Raw genomic sequence first — 18926 nt, 5'->3', positions numbered from 1 at the left:
AGTGGTTCCAAACTTTTGGACTGTACTGTGTATATATATATATATATACATGCACACACACACACACGCACACACACACACACACACATATATATATATATATATATATATATATATATATATGCTTTATAGCACTGCAGATTAATTAGAAACAATGAGATGGAATCAAATATTTAACAGAATTCTCAAACTCTCAATTTGCATAAACATGCATGTTCCTTTTATTGGTCGCAAAAAGGTTCAGTAAGTTTTGGTGGCTACAGTGGTAACAAGAAGCTAATCAGTACACTGACAAGTCTAGATGTCTCTATCACACAATGTTTTTCAAGTGATTTTAGGTTTTAAAAAAAGACATTCATAAAGAAGGCAGAAGTAAAGCAGGTATAAAGGGCATTTATAAAAATGACAGTGATATGACACATTAACCCTTTAAAAAACTCAGCCTCTGAATCCTCACATCCCACTCAGCTGTACCACTTTTCTGGATAAAAGGATTAGCCGTGAAAGAGTACACATACACAATGAGAGCAATATTTTAACACAAATTATAATAAGACAGTTTTCACTATTAAGTGCAAAATGAAAAAGAAAAACACAAGCTTTAGCTTATAAGCTTTAGCACTGAGCACACACAGTTTTAACATACAGCTGAGATTTAAGCTGTGAATGCTTCTTTGACCACTTAACTCAAGATATAGAAGATCTCTGCATTCTCACTGCATGATACCACTACCAGCTTTACAAGGAACAATGCAGAAGCACTTGTGTTTGTGATGTTTTAGAGAACACCCCACCAGAAGAATGCCAGTGAAAGCAGTATTCCCACCACAGAGCGGCTGGACACTGACACAGGTGCTGTGTTACACAGGTCAGAGGTACAGCAGGAGTACTTGAAGCTGGAAATTTTGGGAAATTTCTCAGCAATGACGCTATGAACACAATCAGAGTACTTTATACACTCCCTGTATGTATCGCCACCTAAAAAACAGGAAAGTGAAGAGACTTGTCAAAAAACAGGAAAAGTCAAAGGGTCATGGGAATGAGTAAGCCATTTTAACAATTTGTTAGAATACAGAAAGACTTTTTTAGTATGAGTGAGTTGACACCTCTCTCGTAGACGGTCACGCAGGCATCATCATAGTAGCAGTCTCGAATTTTAGAGCATGTGCCCGAGTAGTCCTTACATTTGTAACATTTAATTGCAGAGCCTTAAGAGACAGAGAGAACTTTTTTTGCAAGAATAATACTGCAAAATAAGACAAAAACTCATCTTATGCTCTGTGAAAACATGATCAATGGCAATACATACCAAACCCCAGCAGAGCCAGAACGAACACCACACACACTCCAACAGAAGCTTTCATAATGCCTTCAGTTTACAAGTCTGATTGTGAAAAAGAGAGAGAGGGAAATCTGAGAAAGTTTGGATTTGTCTGAATGTGATTGGTGAAACTGAATGTTCATCATAAATTAAAAAAAAATCATACATTTTATTTTTTAAACTCAAACCTTCACATTCAGAATATGATTAGACGCTAAAGGGAATAAAGCAGCTCAAAGACTCATGCAATAAACACCTTGCCTGTAGTTGCTCAAGTAATGCACTGTCCCAAAGAGGTTTAATGGGATATTTCACCCAGATATGTCATCATTTTTCTACATCATTTTATTTTTAAACCTGTATGACTTTCAATATTTTGTGTAACATTTTTTTTGTCCATACAATGGAAGTCAATGTAGTCACTAAAACATTCTCCAAAACAGCATCTTTTCCATTCTACAAGTAAGAAAGTCACACAGGTTTGGAACAACATTATGATGAATAGATGATGACAGTTTTCATTTTTAAGATAACTAATATAATCCTGGTAAGAGAAAGTGGGTAATCTAAGGAGTATAGAGTTTTGCCAAGATAAATCCAGTTTTGGCCAATGATCTGGCCTAAATTAGCTATTAGCTACTACCATTATTACTGCAGCTACCACAACTATTATTGTTGTTCGCTTTATTATAATACTGCAATTAGTTTTTTGAACTGTACAGTTCTGAACATGTCAGCCTTGTACATCCTTGAACATCAATACCTAATATAATAATGAACATATATTTATATTTATGGCATTGCAGTTAGAACAATGTGACATGAAAAAAAAAGGCTACACTTGTTCTGAGAACACATTTCAAACATTCAGTTAAAATTGACCTTCACAAATACTTGATCCTGCTCTTAATGTATGCCAGATTTTTATTTTATTTTACTTCCCCTTCAATTGTTTACCCAACAATTTCTTTTAAGTTTTAATTTAGATAGGATTTACACAAAAACCCCAGTTTAATTTTAATTTATTTTTTTTTTAATTTTGACATAAGTGTTTGGACGGTCACTGAACCAATGACAGCTTGTATCACATTTATTAAATTATGGATTAATTGATTTTCTTTTCAGAGTTTAGTAAAAACATATATAGTATTAATTCTTTTACACATTTTATAGAGTCATATAAATCATACCTTAAATAAAAAAAAAGTTCACACATTTTATCATAACCATCTACAATAACCATAAAATGTCTATGGAAAAACTAAATGTTTAATGGTTTAGTTTTTGAAAAGTTGTCAAATTACAATCTAAATCAGCCTAGTTCACAACCAAAGAATGTCCTTAAAGCAGTATGCCGTTATCTTTTAGTTACCCTTCAGTAGTCTTACCCCAATGTGAAGAAGGAATCCAACCACAGACACATCCAAACCAGTCTGAAAAGTAAAGAGCTTGAGCTCGCTCACTCTTCTTTAAACACGCCCACAATGCTCTTCAATGAGGTTTTTGTGTCCTTTTCATTGTATACCTACATAGCGTCCTAAAATATTTAAATGTAAAATGTGTAGAGTGTTAAGTGTGAAAAAATTGTAATATCGTGATAAGAAATCATTAATAGTTGATTAATCACAAAGTAATGTACTGTACATTAACAGCAGGGACAGTCACTCTGGCACACAGCTATTCAGTAGTATAACTGAAATAGTACTGGATTGTGATTTCTGTAACTTTCAATGTTATTCAGTTCTTAGGAATTTAAATGCAGCCTTCTCTAAGATCTTTACTCAGTCCTGTAGTCAAAAGCTGAATATGAATCTTTTTCACTCTTTCCATTCCTCAATTTAATCAATACCACCAGGAGCCAAAATCTTGCCATTCAACATATATGCACAATATTTATATTCTTACTTGCATAAACAGGACATAAAGCATGTCTTTCTCATTGGTTTACATACTTTTATTTTTCTTCTCTCTTAATAATTCTTGTTTTAAACCTTTTCTAACTATCTGTTGACGTTTCCCTGTTGATTCAGCACTATCAGCACTCCTGACTTCATACTACATACACATACCATCAGTTTTTCTTATTCTTCTTAGCATTTTTTACAGTTAAGGGAAAGGAATGTCTGAGTTGTTCCATGTTTGGGTCAAATATGGACAAACCCAACCATTTTTAAATTAAATTTTATTCAGTTGGGTTGGTCCATATTTGACCCAAACGTGTTGAAACAACCCTGCATTTTTTAGAGTTAAGGGAAAGGAATGTCTAAGAAGAATAAGATTTATATTCTTATGTATAAACAATCTTTTTAAATATAATTAATTATGCAATATATAAAATAATTCTTCGACAACCCTTTGACCACACAGGTCATGCTTCAGCAGACATTGGTTTACTGAATGGGTAATTGCTTGACAAGGGGTCACACAAGGATTCATTCTGCTGTGGAATTTGAAGGAATGAATAGTCTGATGTATTGGTCCTAGTGCGGTCACTTGTGGGAATTAAGGAAAACTTGCTGTCTGTAAAAAGTACTTCAGATAAGTTACAGAAATGTTACAATTTCTTCCTTTCAGAATAGTTCAGAATGAACGAGTAAAGAGATGGGAGGGGATATGGGCCAAAAAAAAAACAAACAAAAAAAAACAACCCAAATGGTGTAACAAAGAAACATCAGTCCGACTACAACAAGGCCTCTTCAACATGTTGCCATGACAACTGACACTAAGAGGGCGGGTTAGGGTTTGGGTAAGAGTGAGAGAAATGACTCTACGGTTTGTGTTGTGAGAACAATAAGTGTTTTCAAATAGAAGTATTCAAAAGACAATAGTACTGTGGCTGGCTGGAGAAAAATATTCTGATCAATGGCATCTTTGTATTTAGATAGTAGAAAGTATCCTGATCACAAGGAGAATGTATACAAACAATGGATAGTGAAACAGTATTGATACACCATTACCTTTTTATTTACACCAAATAAAAAAAAAAACCTCATACAAAATGAAAAGAGTTATTTACTAATCTGGGAGGTTCGACGGGGCTAACCAGAGAACATAATAGCAAACTGTTGAAAAATCCCACTGCACAGCATTATTTTACAAAGATGATAACATATTAAGTGCAGTTATAAACATCAAAATCAAAATCATACATATCTTTAGGCAAAATTACCTCACATTGCCATTATTAGGAGGGGGGGAGGAGAGGGGCAGAGAAATTCTTGAGTCTGCCTCCATTTCAATCTGAAAAACAGCTGTAAATTACAACAAATTGAAAAGGTCATAATAATGCCATAAACTTATCATAAAATTATCTTATCTTGCTATTCACAGCAGTCTGTGTAACCTCCAGCCCTTAAGATGAGATAAAAATATTCTTTACACCAATGTGCTAGCTGACCTTCAGTTTACATGCATCCATACATTTCTGAGAACAGGACATCAGCACCTCAGAACAGCTAACCAACACAGAGCACTGGAGCAAGTAATGATTGCTTGTGCAGGTAAGCTGATGTTTGCATGAACTGGCTGGTTTGGGTCTATGTGCTTTTTACTCATCTTTGAATAAACCAGTTTGACTTTACAAGGTCTGGACCTCAGCCTGTCCCTGAAACCCTCTGTACAGACGACACAACCACAAACATATATACACAAGCACATACACGCTACACAATACCTGAGGCCTTGTGGAGGAAATGAATGGGACTGATTCATTTTTGTCTTTCTGTGAAGTATGCTATCTGATTCAGTGTGTGCACACTAACAGTAGTGTCATACTTTTTGCTCTTGTAAGGTCTTAAAGGGATAGTTCAAAATTGAAAATTCTGTCATCATTGACTCACCCTCATGTCGTTCCAAACTTGTATGACTTTTGTGGAACATAAATATTTTGAAGAACTATTTTTGTCCATAACAAAAACAACACTGGACCCCATTGACTTTCATTGCATGGACAAAATATATATATACAGCTATGGAAAAAATTAAGAGACCACTCCAAGTTCAGAAATCAATGTTAAGTGGTCTCTTAATTTTTTCCATAGCTGTATATTCTTTTGTGTTCGACAGGAGACAAACACACACAGGTTTGGAACGACATAAGGGTGAGCAAATTTCAATTCTCGGCTGAACTATCCCTTTATGTAAGTGGCAGGTCACTGTGAATCCTAGGCAAGAAGAGCCAATCTCACAGAATCTCACACACATTCAATAAACTCCCTCACTCTCACTCAATCACAAAACACACTTGCAGACTCAAACACACATACAATGATCTCACACGTCCACAGGCGCACACAGACACAACCACTCCACAAGCAGACACATGCCCTCACAAACTGGAAAAAGAGGTGACAGGCACAAAGGCGCTCTACAATAAACAATGGATGCCTAAAAGCTCCGTTTGTCCTCTTGCTCTCCTGTTTGTGTGAGGGTGTCTATGCATCAGTATCTGTGGGTGGGTGTTGCCCGGTGGGCATGAAAAAGTGCATCAGACGTGCCGAGGGCAGCGCCCTCCTGGGTCAGCCATGTTCATGCCACGCATTTCTCCCTCCTCGTAGTCATCTGTGTCCGATGAATTGTCATCATCATACGGAGCAGACACCTCACTGACTGAGCTCTAAGTGAGAGGGAAAACACAGAATGAGGGATTTAAAATGACAAATGTACACACATTAGCACTTTGGATATTCATTTTTCTTGGATATAACAGAAAGACATAAAAAGCGACATACCGAGCGCACCATTGAGTCACGGAATGGTGGGCACACCATGTGGAATCGTGGGATTGATACGTCAAACACTTCCTCTTTGTTCTTGAGCCGGTGGAATGTGTAGTGGCCTTCCATGTACTCGGAAGTGGTGGAAAACGTGGTACAGCTGGCATACTCGTGAACTTTACCAGGTGTCATCACTGGAAACTCGCCTGCACGTACATTACACACAAAAAACAGATGTAGGACATTCTTTAAAAAGTAGAGCAATTGTCACACTATGAATTATATGGTCAGAAAGATACTGTCAGAATGTCTGTGTCAACATATCTGTTACCAGTGCGAACTGTTCTAGTTTACTAGTTACAGGGATGGGCTCTTACCCACGACGCCAGGGCCTCGGACCTCCTCCACATTTCCGTTTGCATTCGTGATCTTCCAGTACCGACTGTCTAGCTGGCATGCATTCTCTGGCAGGGCCGACTTTGCCATCTCAATCCTGTTGCATGGCACAGCTCAGAGGTCATAGGTTCAGCTCATTGTATAATCCTATGTCAAGTCTTAGTACAGCTGCGTTGCATTACAGCAAGTTACAGCAAAAAGCAGCTTGAAAATTTCAGTAACTTGATCTTTATTTACAAATTCCACAGACATCTCTACTTTTTGGTAAGACAGGAGCACTGGGAGAAGAAATAGAGGAGGCGTGGTAGTAGGGGAGTGAAATATTATGTATCTTCTATGATAATATCGTAATTATCGTTTTAACAATGCGCAAGTTGCCATTATTATGTCACTTGCTTTGCAAAAACCAAACAAAAACATGCCTTGAGATTGCACTTTCACTACATGATATTTAAGACACCGCAGAGAACAGAGAGCACATGGTAGAAGGGAGAAAATATTTTCCACTCGTATCAATTTCTTTGGAATGCCAAAGGAAGACGTTATCCGAACATACCGTTTGTCAAATACTTGTACGTGTTTGTCAGATTACATGCATTTGTGGAATTGCGCTCACGCTAATTTGCCTCGTTTAGTAAATCTGGCCCTATATATATATATATTCCCAATATTTATTTATCAAGATTGCAAATGTCATATTGACTTTACAGGGCTATATTGACTTATTGTTTATACTTAAACAATAAGTTAACATTGTGAGTTACATTTTAGACATACTGTCAATATTTTTTTTAAATGAAACCACAGCAGAACTCTTTTGCATCTTTTTTTGCGTTATTGCAGGGCTTCATTATTGAATGAATTTGCATTTTGAACGAATTAGATTAATGAGTTTATTACTGAATGGATCGTCCGTTTGAACAAATCTGTTTAATGAATGATTAAATGACTAATTGAATCTGACGTTTGAACAAATCAATTAAATGAATGACTGGCTTCATAGTTTCATAGTACTGCCGGTTTAATTAAATTTTCAAATTTAATATTAATAAATAAATATTCAATTAAAAAACATTTCACATAGCATTATTTTTGCAATTGTAAATGCAGTGTAAATGCATCCAAGCTACCTCTGAGCTGTAATAAACAGTGCAAATCAGAGCATGTGAGCAGAGCAGTAATATTTTCTCCAGAAAGGAGAGCGTCTTTCTGAAGATTCCGCTCCACTCGCTTAGTCCACTCAAGGCCGCTCGCTCAATGCCTTCTGTGATGTTCTGGTTTGAGAATATGTGAAATATGAAATACAGTGACATGAAAAAGTATGTGAACCCCTTGCAGAATCTGTGAAAATGAGAATTATTTTAATAAAATAAGAGGGATAATAAAAAAATGCATGTTATTTTTTGTTTAGTACTGTCCTGAGTAAGATATTTTACATAAAAGATGTTTGCATTTAGTTCACGAAACAAAACAACAGCTGAATTTATTAAAATAACCCCATTCATAAGTATGTGAACCATTGATTCTCAATACTGTGTGTGGTTACCTGATGATCCACAACTGTTTTTATGTTTTGTGATGGTTGTTCATGAGTCTCTTGTTTGTCCTGAGCAGTTAAACTGAGCTCTGTTCTTCAGAAAAATCCTCCAGCTCCTGCAGATTCATCAGTTTTCAAGCATTTTTGCATATTTGAACCCTTTCCAGCAGTGACTGTATAATTTTGAGATTCAACTTTTCACACTGAGGACAATTGAGGGACTCAAACACAACTATTAAAAAAGGTTCAAACATTCACTGATGCTCCAGAAGGAAACACGATGCATTAAGAGCCGAGGGGTGAAAACTTTTGAATTCAAATATCAAGGTAAATTGTACTTAATTTTTCTGCCGGGAAACATGCAAGTATCTTCTGTTGGTTCCGAAGGGCAGTACTAAATGAAAAACAATGATATTTAAACAAAATAAGAAGAATCAATGGTTCACATACTTATGAATGGGGTTATTTTAATAAATTCAGCTATTGTTTTGTCTTGTGAACTAAATGCAAACATCTTTTATGTAAAATATCTTACTCAGGACAGTACTAAAAAAATAACATGCATTTTTTTATTATCCCTCTTATTTTATTAAAATAATTCTCATTTTCACAGATTCTGCAAGGGGTTCACATACTTTTTCATGCCACTGTAGATCTAAGGTTATAGAGTTCAAATATTGTTTTAATGAAGTTGCGAACCTTATATACATTAATGCACAGTAAACTTCAAAATTAAGAATGAAGAAGAAGAAATTGAAAGGGAGCATGGAGAACCTGAGTAAGCAAAGATACATTTTTTGATATACTCACTGCAAAGTTCTTTTTTGCTCTTTGCTTAGGGGTAAAAAGAAGTTTGAAATACCTTCACAGTGTTATACTGTTAACGAACAATAATATGTGCTGCGTGCTTTCCTCTCAATAACAAAATAAACATTCAACAAAAATAACAGCGGTGAGAAAAAAAAAACAGTAAAGAAAACATCTGATCATAGCAATGTAGATATATTTGCACCAGCTCTGCAATCTGGCACTATCCAGTCAAGTCATGTCACGATGATTTATACAATATTGCTTTAAAGCCACAAATATTATGCTATCTATAGGCCTACTGTAATTGAGAAACTTACAGAGAAATTTAATGTTGAAGCGAGATTTGAGCGTGAACGGTACATGAGTGGAGCCGTGAGCGATTGAGCGGAGCGCATTGGTATAGAGCGGAATATTGAGAGAAGCATCACACCACGCCGCTCACATGCTCTGGTGTAAATATATCTAAATGTCACTTCAGATGCAGCTTCTGCGCCATTTCTGCAGTGCAAAGATGGATTTTGTTTATACATTTGCATAAGTCTGCCTCTATAGCAAGACACTCCATCATAGGTCCCGACCACTGACGTTCAGTTACTTAATGCCTGACACCTGTCTGCATCGGACATGAATGTCAAGTCACATCGAAAGCAAATAGAATCCATTATAATCACTGTTGCTGTCTACACTAGATACAGTATACAGATGCACTGTTTACTTAAAGCTGCTGTCCGTAACATTTTTTGGTTAAAAATGTGCTACTAACAGCACATTTTTAACCAAAAAATTGCGTCATTACGCCACGTCTGTTTACATAAAGAAGGAGTCCCAGCTAGTAGGCTATATCGCATGTGAGGATGATCATTTTTAGACTTTACTCACAGCAGCAGCTATAATTAAACTTATCATTTTGATGGTGGATTGTATGGTATGGCAAATTAACATTATGATTAGACTGTACAGAAATAGAAATCTACAGGTAACGCTGATACACACTAAAAAAATACACAGTCACGCAATGCTGATGTTGTTAACATTAACAATTTGAGAACAAAGTATAGATTTAATCACCATTGGCAGCGCGATTTCCTGTAATGCTTTTTTTCCCTCAGTCAGAACAAAAGTGGCAGACATGTTACTTACTTGTTCAGACATTTTCCGGTGAAAGTTCTTATTTTGGTCATACTTCCAAGACTGCAATCTGTGATTCCGAAGTACAGGTGTAGGTCATATAATTAGAATATCATCAAAAAGTTGATTTATTTCACTAATTCCATTCAAAAAGTGAAACTTGTATATTATATTCATTCATTACACACAGGCTGATATATTTCAAATGTTTATTTCTTTTAATTTTGATGATTATAACTGACAACAAAGGAAAATCCCAAATTCAGTATCTCAGAAAATTAGAATATTGTGAAAAGGTTCAATATTGAAGACACCTGGTGCACACTCTAATCAGCTAATTAACTCAAAACACCTGCAAAGGCCTTTAAATGGTCTCTCAGTGTAGTTCTGTAGGCTACACAAACATGGGGAAGACTGCTGACTTGACAGTTGTCCAAAAGATGACCATTGACACCTTGCACAAGGAGGGCAAGACACATAAGGTCATTGCAAAAGAGGCTGGCTGTTCACAGAGCTCTGTGTCCAAGCTCATTAAAAGAGAGGCGAAGGGAAAGAAAAGATGTTGTAGAAAAAAAGTGTACAAGCAATAGGGATAACCACACCCTGGAGAGGATTGTGAAACAAAACCCATTCAAAAATGTGGGGGAGATTCACAAAGAGTGGACTGCAGCTGGAGTCAGTGCTTCAAGAACCACTACGCACAGACGTATGCAAGACATGGGTTTCAGCTGTCGTATTCCTTGTGTCAAGCCACTCTTGAACAACAGACAGCATCAGAAGCATCTCGCCTGGGCTAAAGACAAAAAGAACTGGACTGCTGCTGAGTGGTCCAAAGTTATGTTCTCTGATGAAAGTAAATTTTGCATTTCCTTTGGAACTCAGGGTCCCAGAGTCTGGAGGAAGAGAGGAGAGGCACACAATCCACGTTGCTTGAGGTCCAGTGTAAAGTTTCCACAGTCAGTGATGGTTTGGGGTGCCATGTCATCTGATGGTGCTGGTCCACTGTGTTTTCTGAGGTCCAAGGTCAAGGCAGCTGTATACCAGGAATTTTAGAGCACTTCATGCTTCCTGCTGCTGACCAACTTTATGGAGATGCAGATTTCATTTTCCAACAGGATTTTGGCACCTGCACACAGTGCCAAAGCTACCAGTACCTGCTTTAAGGACCATGGTATCCCTGTTCTTAATTGGCCAGCAAACTCGCCTGACCTTAACCCCATAGAAAATCTATGGGGTATTGTGAAGAGGAAGATGCGATATGCCAGACCCAACAATGCAGAAGAGCTGAAGGCCACTATCAGAGCAACCTGGGCTCTCATAACACCTGAGCAGTGCCACAGACTGATCGACTCCATGCCACGCCGCATTGCTGCAGTAATTCAGGCAAAAGGAGCACAAACTAAGTATTGAGTGCTGTACATGCTCATACTTCTCATGTTCATACTTTTCAGTTGGCCAAGATTTCTAAAAATCCTTTCTTTGTATTGGTCTTAAGTAATATTCAAATTTTCTGAGATACTGAATTTGGGATTTTCCTTAGTTGTCAGTTATAATCATCAAAATTAAAAGAAATGAACATTTGAAATATATCAGTCTGTGTGTAATGAATGAATATAATATACAAGTTTCACTTTTTGAATGGAATTAGTGAAATAAATCAACTTTTTGATGATATTTTAATTATAGGACCAGCACCTGTACAGTATCCACACCGGTGTGGTGACTGACTGCAAAAACTGATTAGAAACATCTGTGCTAAAGGAACCGTGCCGGTGCACAATGCACGTACAGATAATAATTCCACAAACAACTGCAATTGCAAGTTTCAAACAGAGGTGGCGACAAAGAGGCAAAATTACGGACTGCAGCTTTAATGGTATGCTCAAGTCTGCTGACATCAGGACAAATGGAAGTGTAAATTAACATTCACGTTGATTGTCCTGTTTAAACAGCTTGTTTGCATCTTTAGATGGAAAACCGCATTTATTTTTAATAACAGGCCGGATCATGCCAGAGGATTGTTTGTTCAGAGCATTTGACCTCAATTGTTTTGTAAAAGAGTCAGAGTTTAATAGTTTAATAATGATTTTTCCGCATATATATTTTGTGTATGTGTAAGTTTTTTATCAACATAAACATATATAGCCTTATTCAGATTACCAAAGCCAAATTAACATGTGTGTGCATTTATGTAGTACCTGATTCTATAGGTGAAGAAAAAGTGTGGCGGATGGATTGAACTGAGCTCTGGCAGGAAGGAGGTAGAGACTGATACAGTGATGTCACCAGTTGTTGCCACACAGCGTTTGTCATGAACATACCTGAACAAACACAAAGGGGGTAAAATGTAAAGTGGCATTATAATATGCTTTTGCGATTTCATATCTTGAAATAAGTTACTAAGTGTAAGATAACAAAAGGTGGACCACCTGAAGATCTGGTCTCGAATTATGGGGTATTCTCCTGTTACAACATTGTCAACATAGGAAGTAAACCACTCAGTAAAGTTAGAACCTGATAAAAAGAAAGAAGGAGAGAGAATAGATCATATAATCTGAATCAGTCCATAAAACTGCAATGCATTAATGCAGCCTTTTGGTCTTTGTTACCTGTAATGAACATGTCAATCCCAGAGGGATCTTGTGCCAGTTGATCCTGTGAAGAAAAAGCATAAAACAAAGTGAGCAAGAAGGGCTATATTAGACAGGAAGACAAGAGCACCCCTTACTGGTCAAAGTGCAACAATACAAGAAAAATCCCTCTCTTATCTAGTGGAGACCTCCACATGCACAAGCAGAATCGTATCTGATGTGGTGAACTTCTTCAGCTCCTATCAGTCACGACGCAGTTGGGAGGCTCTTAACATTTACCATCTGGCCTTTAGCTAATATATAACCTCTGCCTCCTTAAAAGACAATCACAATTGCACTTTTCAGAATTGTTTAATTGTGTTTATGCATGGTAGATTGTTGTGGTCTGAGGATGGTGATCTGACCGGGCACTGATAGAAGATCTCACTGCGTGTTCGTCCCTCTGTGCTCTCCAGGGCCATGTACTGGCTAAGGCCGGTATGGAAGCAAAACGTGAGTGGAAGACACTGCCGCATGCCCTTCCTCTGCTGAAATCCCCCTGCCGCTGTCTCAATATCCAACAGGTCTTCTGAGCGATAGTGATTGGACAAAGCCATGCTGCCCATCAGCCTGCGGTGAGGAGGAGTAGAGAAAGAGAAGTCTGTCTGCTTGCGTGTATAGATGTTATTCAAATAATTTATGAGCATTTAAATAATTACTTTAATTATATGATCACGATTTAAGTGTTAAAAAGTAAATTTAAAAAAAGCTTTTAAATAGGATTCTGAAAAGATCAAGGGTATTCTTGTAAGTCTTACCCAGGGACCACCAGTTTTTGTCCATTGTGTATCCTATAGGAGCAACGGTAGTCATTAGGGAGTTTGCAGCCAATCTGGGCCTCAATGGTGTCTAGCTCTTCCTCCCTCGCTCCCTCTTCTCAGAGAAAGGAAAACAAAACTCTCAGTAGATGACACTCATATTATGAAAATGGACACCCATAGTTTTTCAAAATATGATTGGATGAGTAACAGTTTAGACAGACCTTTAAGTGAAGTTATCATTCGAGGACATTTCTGATTCAGGTAGTTTTTCAGTCCATCCCAGGCTTTCTTGAGAGTGCTGTAATAGTCGATGTAACGGCCCAGATCAGAATAATACTCCCGAAACAGCTCCTTCCAGGCCAGGCCTCTGTGGGTTTTGTCTGCCCTGAAAAAAAAAAAATCAACACCGCATCAACACCATATTTTGATTACAGCTAATCTAAAAATGCAACAAAAAGACAAAAAAAATGCATGAATGTCATAAATGAATCAAATTATTCTGAGGGCATTATGAGTGTGCTTACTCAGTAAGGAGCCAGTGCTTCTGACAAAGTCTCTTCCATAAGGGGTTATGACCTGTCAGATCATTGAGTCGACGACTTACAAAACTGCAGCTGAGAAAAGAACAAACCAGATTCGGTACAACAGGCACTAATGACTACTTGAGATCTTGAAAAAAATGAAACATATTCAGACCATATTAACCCTTGAGCGGTGTTGAAAACCTCTGTAGCAACACCTTTTGTGTTCCCAGTCAAAAATGACCAGCCTTTTAAAAAATTGCTTGTAAATCACTTGTTATGCTACATTATCACCAAATATTGGATTAAATCTTTTCTTTCAATAAGGACAGGTTTTGTATTCATTTTTGGAACTGATTGATATAGGCCTCACTGTTCTGAGCTTATGCACCTCAGTTTTGGGGTAAAAAAAAAAAAAAAAAAAAAACATTATTTATGGATAAATGTCCATATTCAACACAATATGGAAAAAATTTATATTTGTACAAAATGGAACAAAGTCACACTTGTGGTGTTACCGGTCAAAAATTACCAGCCTACAAAAACAAAAACAAACAAACAAAAAAAATCATAAAAATCTCCTGTTACTTTATTATTATATGATCACCAAATATTGTATTTAATCATTTTGTCTAATTATTTTCTTTCAGTTAGTTTTTTTATTTATTTTTTAAACCTGATTGACAGTAGGCCTCATTGATCTGAGGATAAAGTTCATCTCTGTGGAAAAGAAAGCCTTTAATACTCAAAATAGTTTGTTTTTGTACATGAATGTGTGTGTGCGCAAGGATGTATCTTTGTAAGCACACGTGACCAATACATATGTGAACATGAACATGATAATAATGCTCCTGAACACTAAATGTTTCTCTTATTTTTTGATTTCCCCTATTAATTTTCAATGAATGATCATTTTTGACTAATATAAACTCAGATAAAAGAGGCCTACAATCAACCACACCCAAAAAGAAATACAAAACCTGTCCTAATTGAAAGAAAACAAGTTGAAAAAAAGATGTAATCTAATATTTGGTTATAATATAGAGTAATGAGAGATTTATAAGCAATTTTTTGTAGGCTGGTCAATAAGTAAGTTTTAGTCCAATGCAATAACGTTAACTAGCATTTTCGGGAAAAATAAATTCCTATCCAGGTCAAAATACCAGAACACAACCTGAGATTAAAACAAAGACCTGATCATTACCTTCAAGTTGATTTTTGCATAATATTGTACATGTTTTGATGATGTTATGAAACGACTTTATTCAACCACCCGCAGAACCTTGAAGCCGTGCATTTTAACAATGTTTTTACTTCTTTTCTTGACCTTGAATGTGATAATTAGTTACTTTCTACAGGGGATAAAAAAAAACACTCAGGTTTCATCAAAAAAGTGTGTTCCGAAGATGAACGAAGGTCTTATGGGTGTGGAACAACATGAGAGTAATTAACAACTAACCCTTCGACTCTTAAAAAATATTTTTTTATTTACATTTTTCACAAACAAGTTTGGTAATGACAGCTTTTGCAAATCATTATGTAGCTGACCAAAAAAAAAAACTCATTTCTAACTTATTTAATAACTATAGCCTCTTGAGGTCGCAAACTTTAAATAACATAAATCTTCGATGGAATACTCAATGAAGAATAGTGTTAAAAGGCGCAGGTAATGCTTCTGTCTTTAGAATAGCTTCTATAAACAATGAGGAAACTTAGTTACGCCGGCTGTGTCACACAAACTTCCAGCTGGACCGCGTCACGTGATCCTTACTGTTCATTTCCCAGACCAAAATATTTATCATCACAGAACAACTCTACTTATGATCCACAAATCACGAACAGCTCCCGTCAGCGTGCTTTTGCAGCAGAAATAAAGCTTTTGTGTTGCCTGTCTATATCCACTTATCGCACTACTGTCAACTTACATGAAGTCAGGCACTTCTTTATCTTCCAACATAAGATGCATGAGATGATCGGGTGTAACAGATCACACAGATAGCTGTCTTTTTAGAATGACTGAAAACGGACATTAAAAATCGTGCCTGTCTATCAAAAGAACTTGCCTGAGTAATATCATAAGCTATCCTATTAGCATTGCCAGCTAACTGTGCAGCGGATATTATTTTTCAAGCTCATTCAAGGAACAAACATGTTAAAAACATCTTTGTTATTGCACGGACTGACGGTATGGCTGAAGAAAGATGTCTACCTGATCAGATCTCGGAAGTCCAGAAATGACAGCACCAGCAGTAAGGGATCAGACGGTAAGTTATCCAGGCTGAGCGCTATGGACGTTGCCATCTTGGTAGCGAATGCAGAACCGAACCCCGCCCCTTCACTGCGATGACAAGAAGGCGTGTCCGCACGCTGCTCTGTTATCAAATAGTGCGCACATGTCGCCACTCTTTTAAGTGTAAGTGTTAGTTCTAGTAAGCTGTTCAGAGATTCTGTTTTCGATTTCTCTCAACGATCCTTAAGTATAGCCTACTTAAGTTTTTTTTTTATTATTCTTTTGTGGAAAATATATATATATCCTCTTGGGACCCAGAAAAATCCATATCTTTACATTGTTTATCCTTATCAATACATTGTTTAGAGCATAAGAAAAAAATGGAAAAATAACATTTTTGAACAATTAAATTTTATTCATATTTTATGCTATGTCCTCTGTAGTGGACACCAGGATTAAGCTGTTTAAAAAATAAAATGGAATTACAGGCAAAAACAATGGATTTTTTTTTTTTTTTTTTTTAAATTCACCAATCAATTTTTAGGTTTCAGGATTTTTTTAAACTAAATTTTGTTTAAAGATGATTCTGAACTATGTTATGAACGACAGAACGGAATTAATCGATATACCATTTTACTTTATGCAATATGTGGGTAAAATGGCCATACATCGGTTTTCCCATTCAATACAATTCATCTATACACTGTATCTAATTTGCATATTAATATGTTCTTGGAGCAACATGTAAAGAAAAAAGAAGTGTAATAATGGGAGTAATAATTGGCAACATTTTCATAATAATATCTAATAATTAATAGGAATATTGATTTATAATTTATTTCGCTATTCACTTGTGTATCCCAAAATTCCTGATAATCATGATTTAAGTCCTGGTGTCCTCTACAGAGGTCATGTATGAAATCAATGCCCTGTTTTGTAACAGAAAGTCATATTTTGATTAGAAACCCCATAATATTAATCTGATTTAAATGATAATTACAAAATATTATAATATTTCCATAAGGGTGCTAAATTTGATCACTAAATTAATGTCAGTCATTTTTAAAGACCGAGGAGAAGTTGTTGTCATGGTGAAACTTCCAAACATTTGGAAGATCTCTGCAAAGCCCTGAATGTGCTCTTTACAGGACATCCAGACTTATAACGGTGGCATGTAGGATGTCAGAGAAATTTACTAAAATATAATATCCACTACAGAGGACAAAAGTCTATTCCTGGGTCCCAGGAGGATAAAGCCTAGTAATTTAACACAGTGTAAACCAGAGGTGTAAAGTATTTGAGTAAATGTAATTAGTTACTGTCCTTAAGCAACTTTTTGGCTACTTTGTCGTTGTACTGAGTATCAAAGATATTGGCAACTTTTACTCTCTACTTGACTACATTTTTGAGCAAGTAAAAGTACTTTTTACTCACATTTGTGATGTGTAATGCAATTACACATTACATTTTGCATGGCACCTAGCTTTTTCTGCAGCTGTTTGTTTATAAAGAAACAATATCGCCATCTAAGGGCATTGAAGGTACTAAATCTTGTGTGTTTTGCCTTTACTCACCCAAACTTGTCAACAAGGCTACTTTACGTGAATGCAAGTGCTATAGCAGATAGCTGCTGATCGCAGGTGTTTGATTTATTAGATGAGGAAATGACTGCAGCTGGTGGTGAGGCTCAAACCAGCACGCACAGTAGACTTTGACTATTTAATTTTACTTAACATTGTTTTATTTATCCGCTATATTGACCTTTTTGAAGGATATTGGTTTACTTATGACCTTTATGTGCACTTGAGCTTAACTGAGACTTGAGAGTTAAAAGGTTGTGTCGACCTTGATTTATTGCAATATTGAGGTGTTCAGATTTATTTTGATTTTAAAAAATAAACTTACAAATCAATTTTCTTATTTTCACCGGCATGTCTCTCAGGTGTCGAGGACTAGTGCATCTCTGAGCCTACATTCAGCATGAGTAAAATACTTAAGTACTTTTAACAGCTGTTAAAATCAGATACTTTATGACTTTTTCTCAAGTTATATTGGAATTGGTTACTTGAAAGTTGTAATGGAGTCATTTTTGATGTAAGGTATCTGTACTTTTACTCAAGTATGGTTCTCTTTACACCTTTGGTGTAAACCAAGTTCGGTCCTAGAGAGCCACGTTCCTGCAGAGTATAGCTCCAACCCTGAAAAAAACCTTCAGCTGCCTATAGCCTTAGTAATCCTGAAGAGCTTGATTAGCTTGTTCAGGTGTGTTTGATTAAGGTTGGAGCTAAACTCAGCAGGACAGCGGCTCTCTAGGACTGAACTTGCCTTCCCCTGGTGTAAACAATTAAACAATGTGTGTACAGACTACATAAAGGCTTTTTAGGCGCATAAATGCACTGCAATTTGGCCCAAACTATAAAATAAAAAATAGCCCTACTAATACAAAACAATTCATTCATTCATTAGTCTTGTTTATAATAAACCCAAATCACAGATTTCAACAAATCGAATCATCTGTAGGCTATATTTAATTACAGAGTCATATGATAAAACACCTATTTAGAGCTCAACAATATGAAAGCAATTAACTGCTACGGGGAAATCCTTTGGCCTAACAGGCCCGACTGATTCAAAAGTCATTTCCTAAAAAGAATCGGCTCAGGGAATATGACTACTACTCGCTGTATGTGCAGTAGTAGGCTAATGTGTGAAACACTGACAGAGTAGTTTAATAGTGTTCCGTCCGCTTTGAATGATATTGGTTGTTCGTGTTTTTTTCTATTCAGTTGGTGATATTCTTAATTATTATTATTATGTCTTAATTTTGTTGTAGCCTACCATAGGCTAGTGTAAACTGAATGTTCAAATAAAGCATTT

General features: G+C 36.4%; 2 protein-coding genes across 2 annotated transcripts; both read right to left on the bottom strand.

The window, feature by feature from the left end:
• Positions 1 to 232: 232 nt before the first annotated feature.
• cd59a (CD59 molecule (CD59 blood group) a) lies at positions 233 to 2811 on the bottom strand. The gene is made up of 4 exons (XM_067402235.1): positions 2710 to 2811; positions 1310 to 1384; positions 1107 to 1208; positions 233 to 978 (listed from the first exon to the last, which is right to left on the bottom strand). Exons 2-4 carry the CDS (start codon positions 1362 to 1364, stop codon positions 779 to 781), a joined length of 357 nt encoding a protein of 118 aa, XP_067258336.1. The 5' UTR covers positions 1365 to 1384; positions 2710 to 2811; the 3' UTR covers positions 233 to 778.
• A 783-nt stretch (positions 2812 to 3594) lies between these two features.
• Positions 3595 to 16120, bottom strand: fbxo3 (F-box protein 3). Its single transcript, XM_067402233.1, has 12 exons — positions 16029 to 16120; positions 13823 to 13912; positions 13520 to 13683; positions 13296 to 13410; positions 12903 to 13107; positions 12517 to 12562; positions 12337 to 12421; positions 12106 to 12228; positions 6414 to 6529; positions 6052 to 6242; positions 5818 to 5936; positions 3595 to 4572 (listed from the first exon to the last, which is right to left on the bottom strand). Exons 1-12 carry the CDS (start codon positions 16118 to 16120, stop codon positions 4557 to 4559), a joined length of 1362 nt encoding a protein of 453 aa, XP_067258334.1. The 3' UTR covers positions 3595 to 4556.
• Between the last annotated feature and the right edge of the window lie 2806 nt (positions 16121 to 18926).

The sequence above is a fragment of the Chanodichthys erythropterus genome, chromosome 11 (genome assembly GCF_024489055.1).
Source record: "Chanodichthys erythropterus isolate Z2021 chromosome 11, ASM2448905v1, whole genome shotgun sequence".
NCBI classification, from domain to species: Eukaryota; Metazoa; Chordata; class Actinopteri; order Cypriniformes; family Xenocyprididae; genus Chanodichthys; species Chanodichthys erythropterus.
Note: the sequence above shows the minus strand (reverse complement) of the source record. Positions and strands in the feature narration are given on the sequence as shown.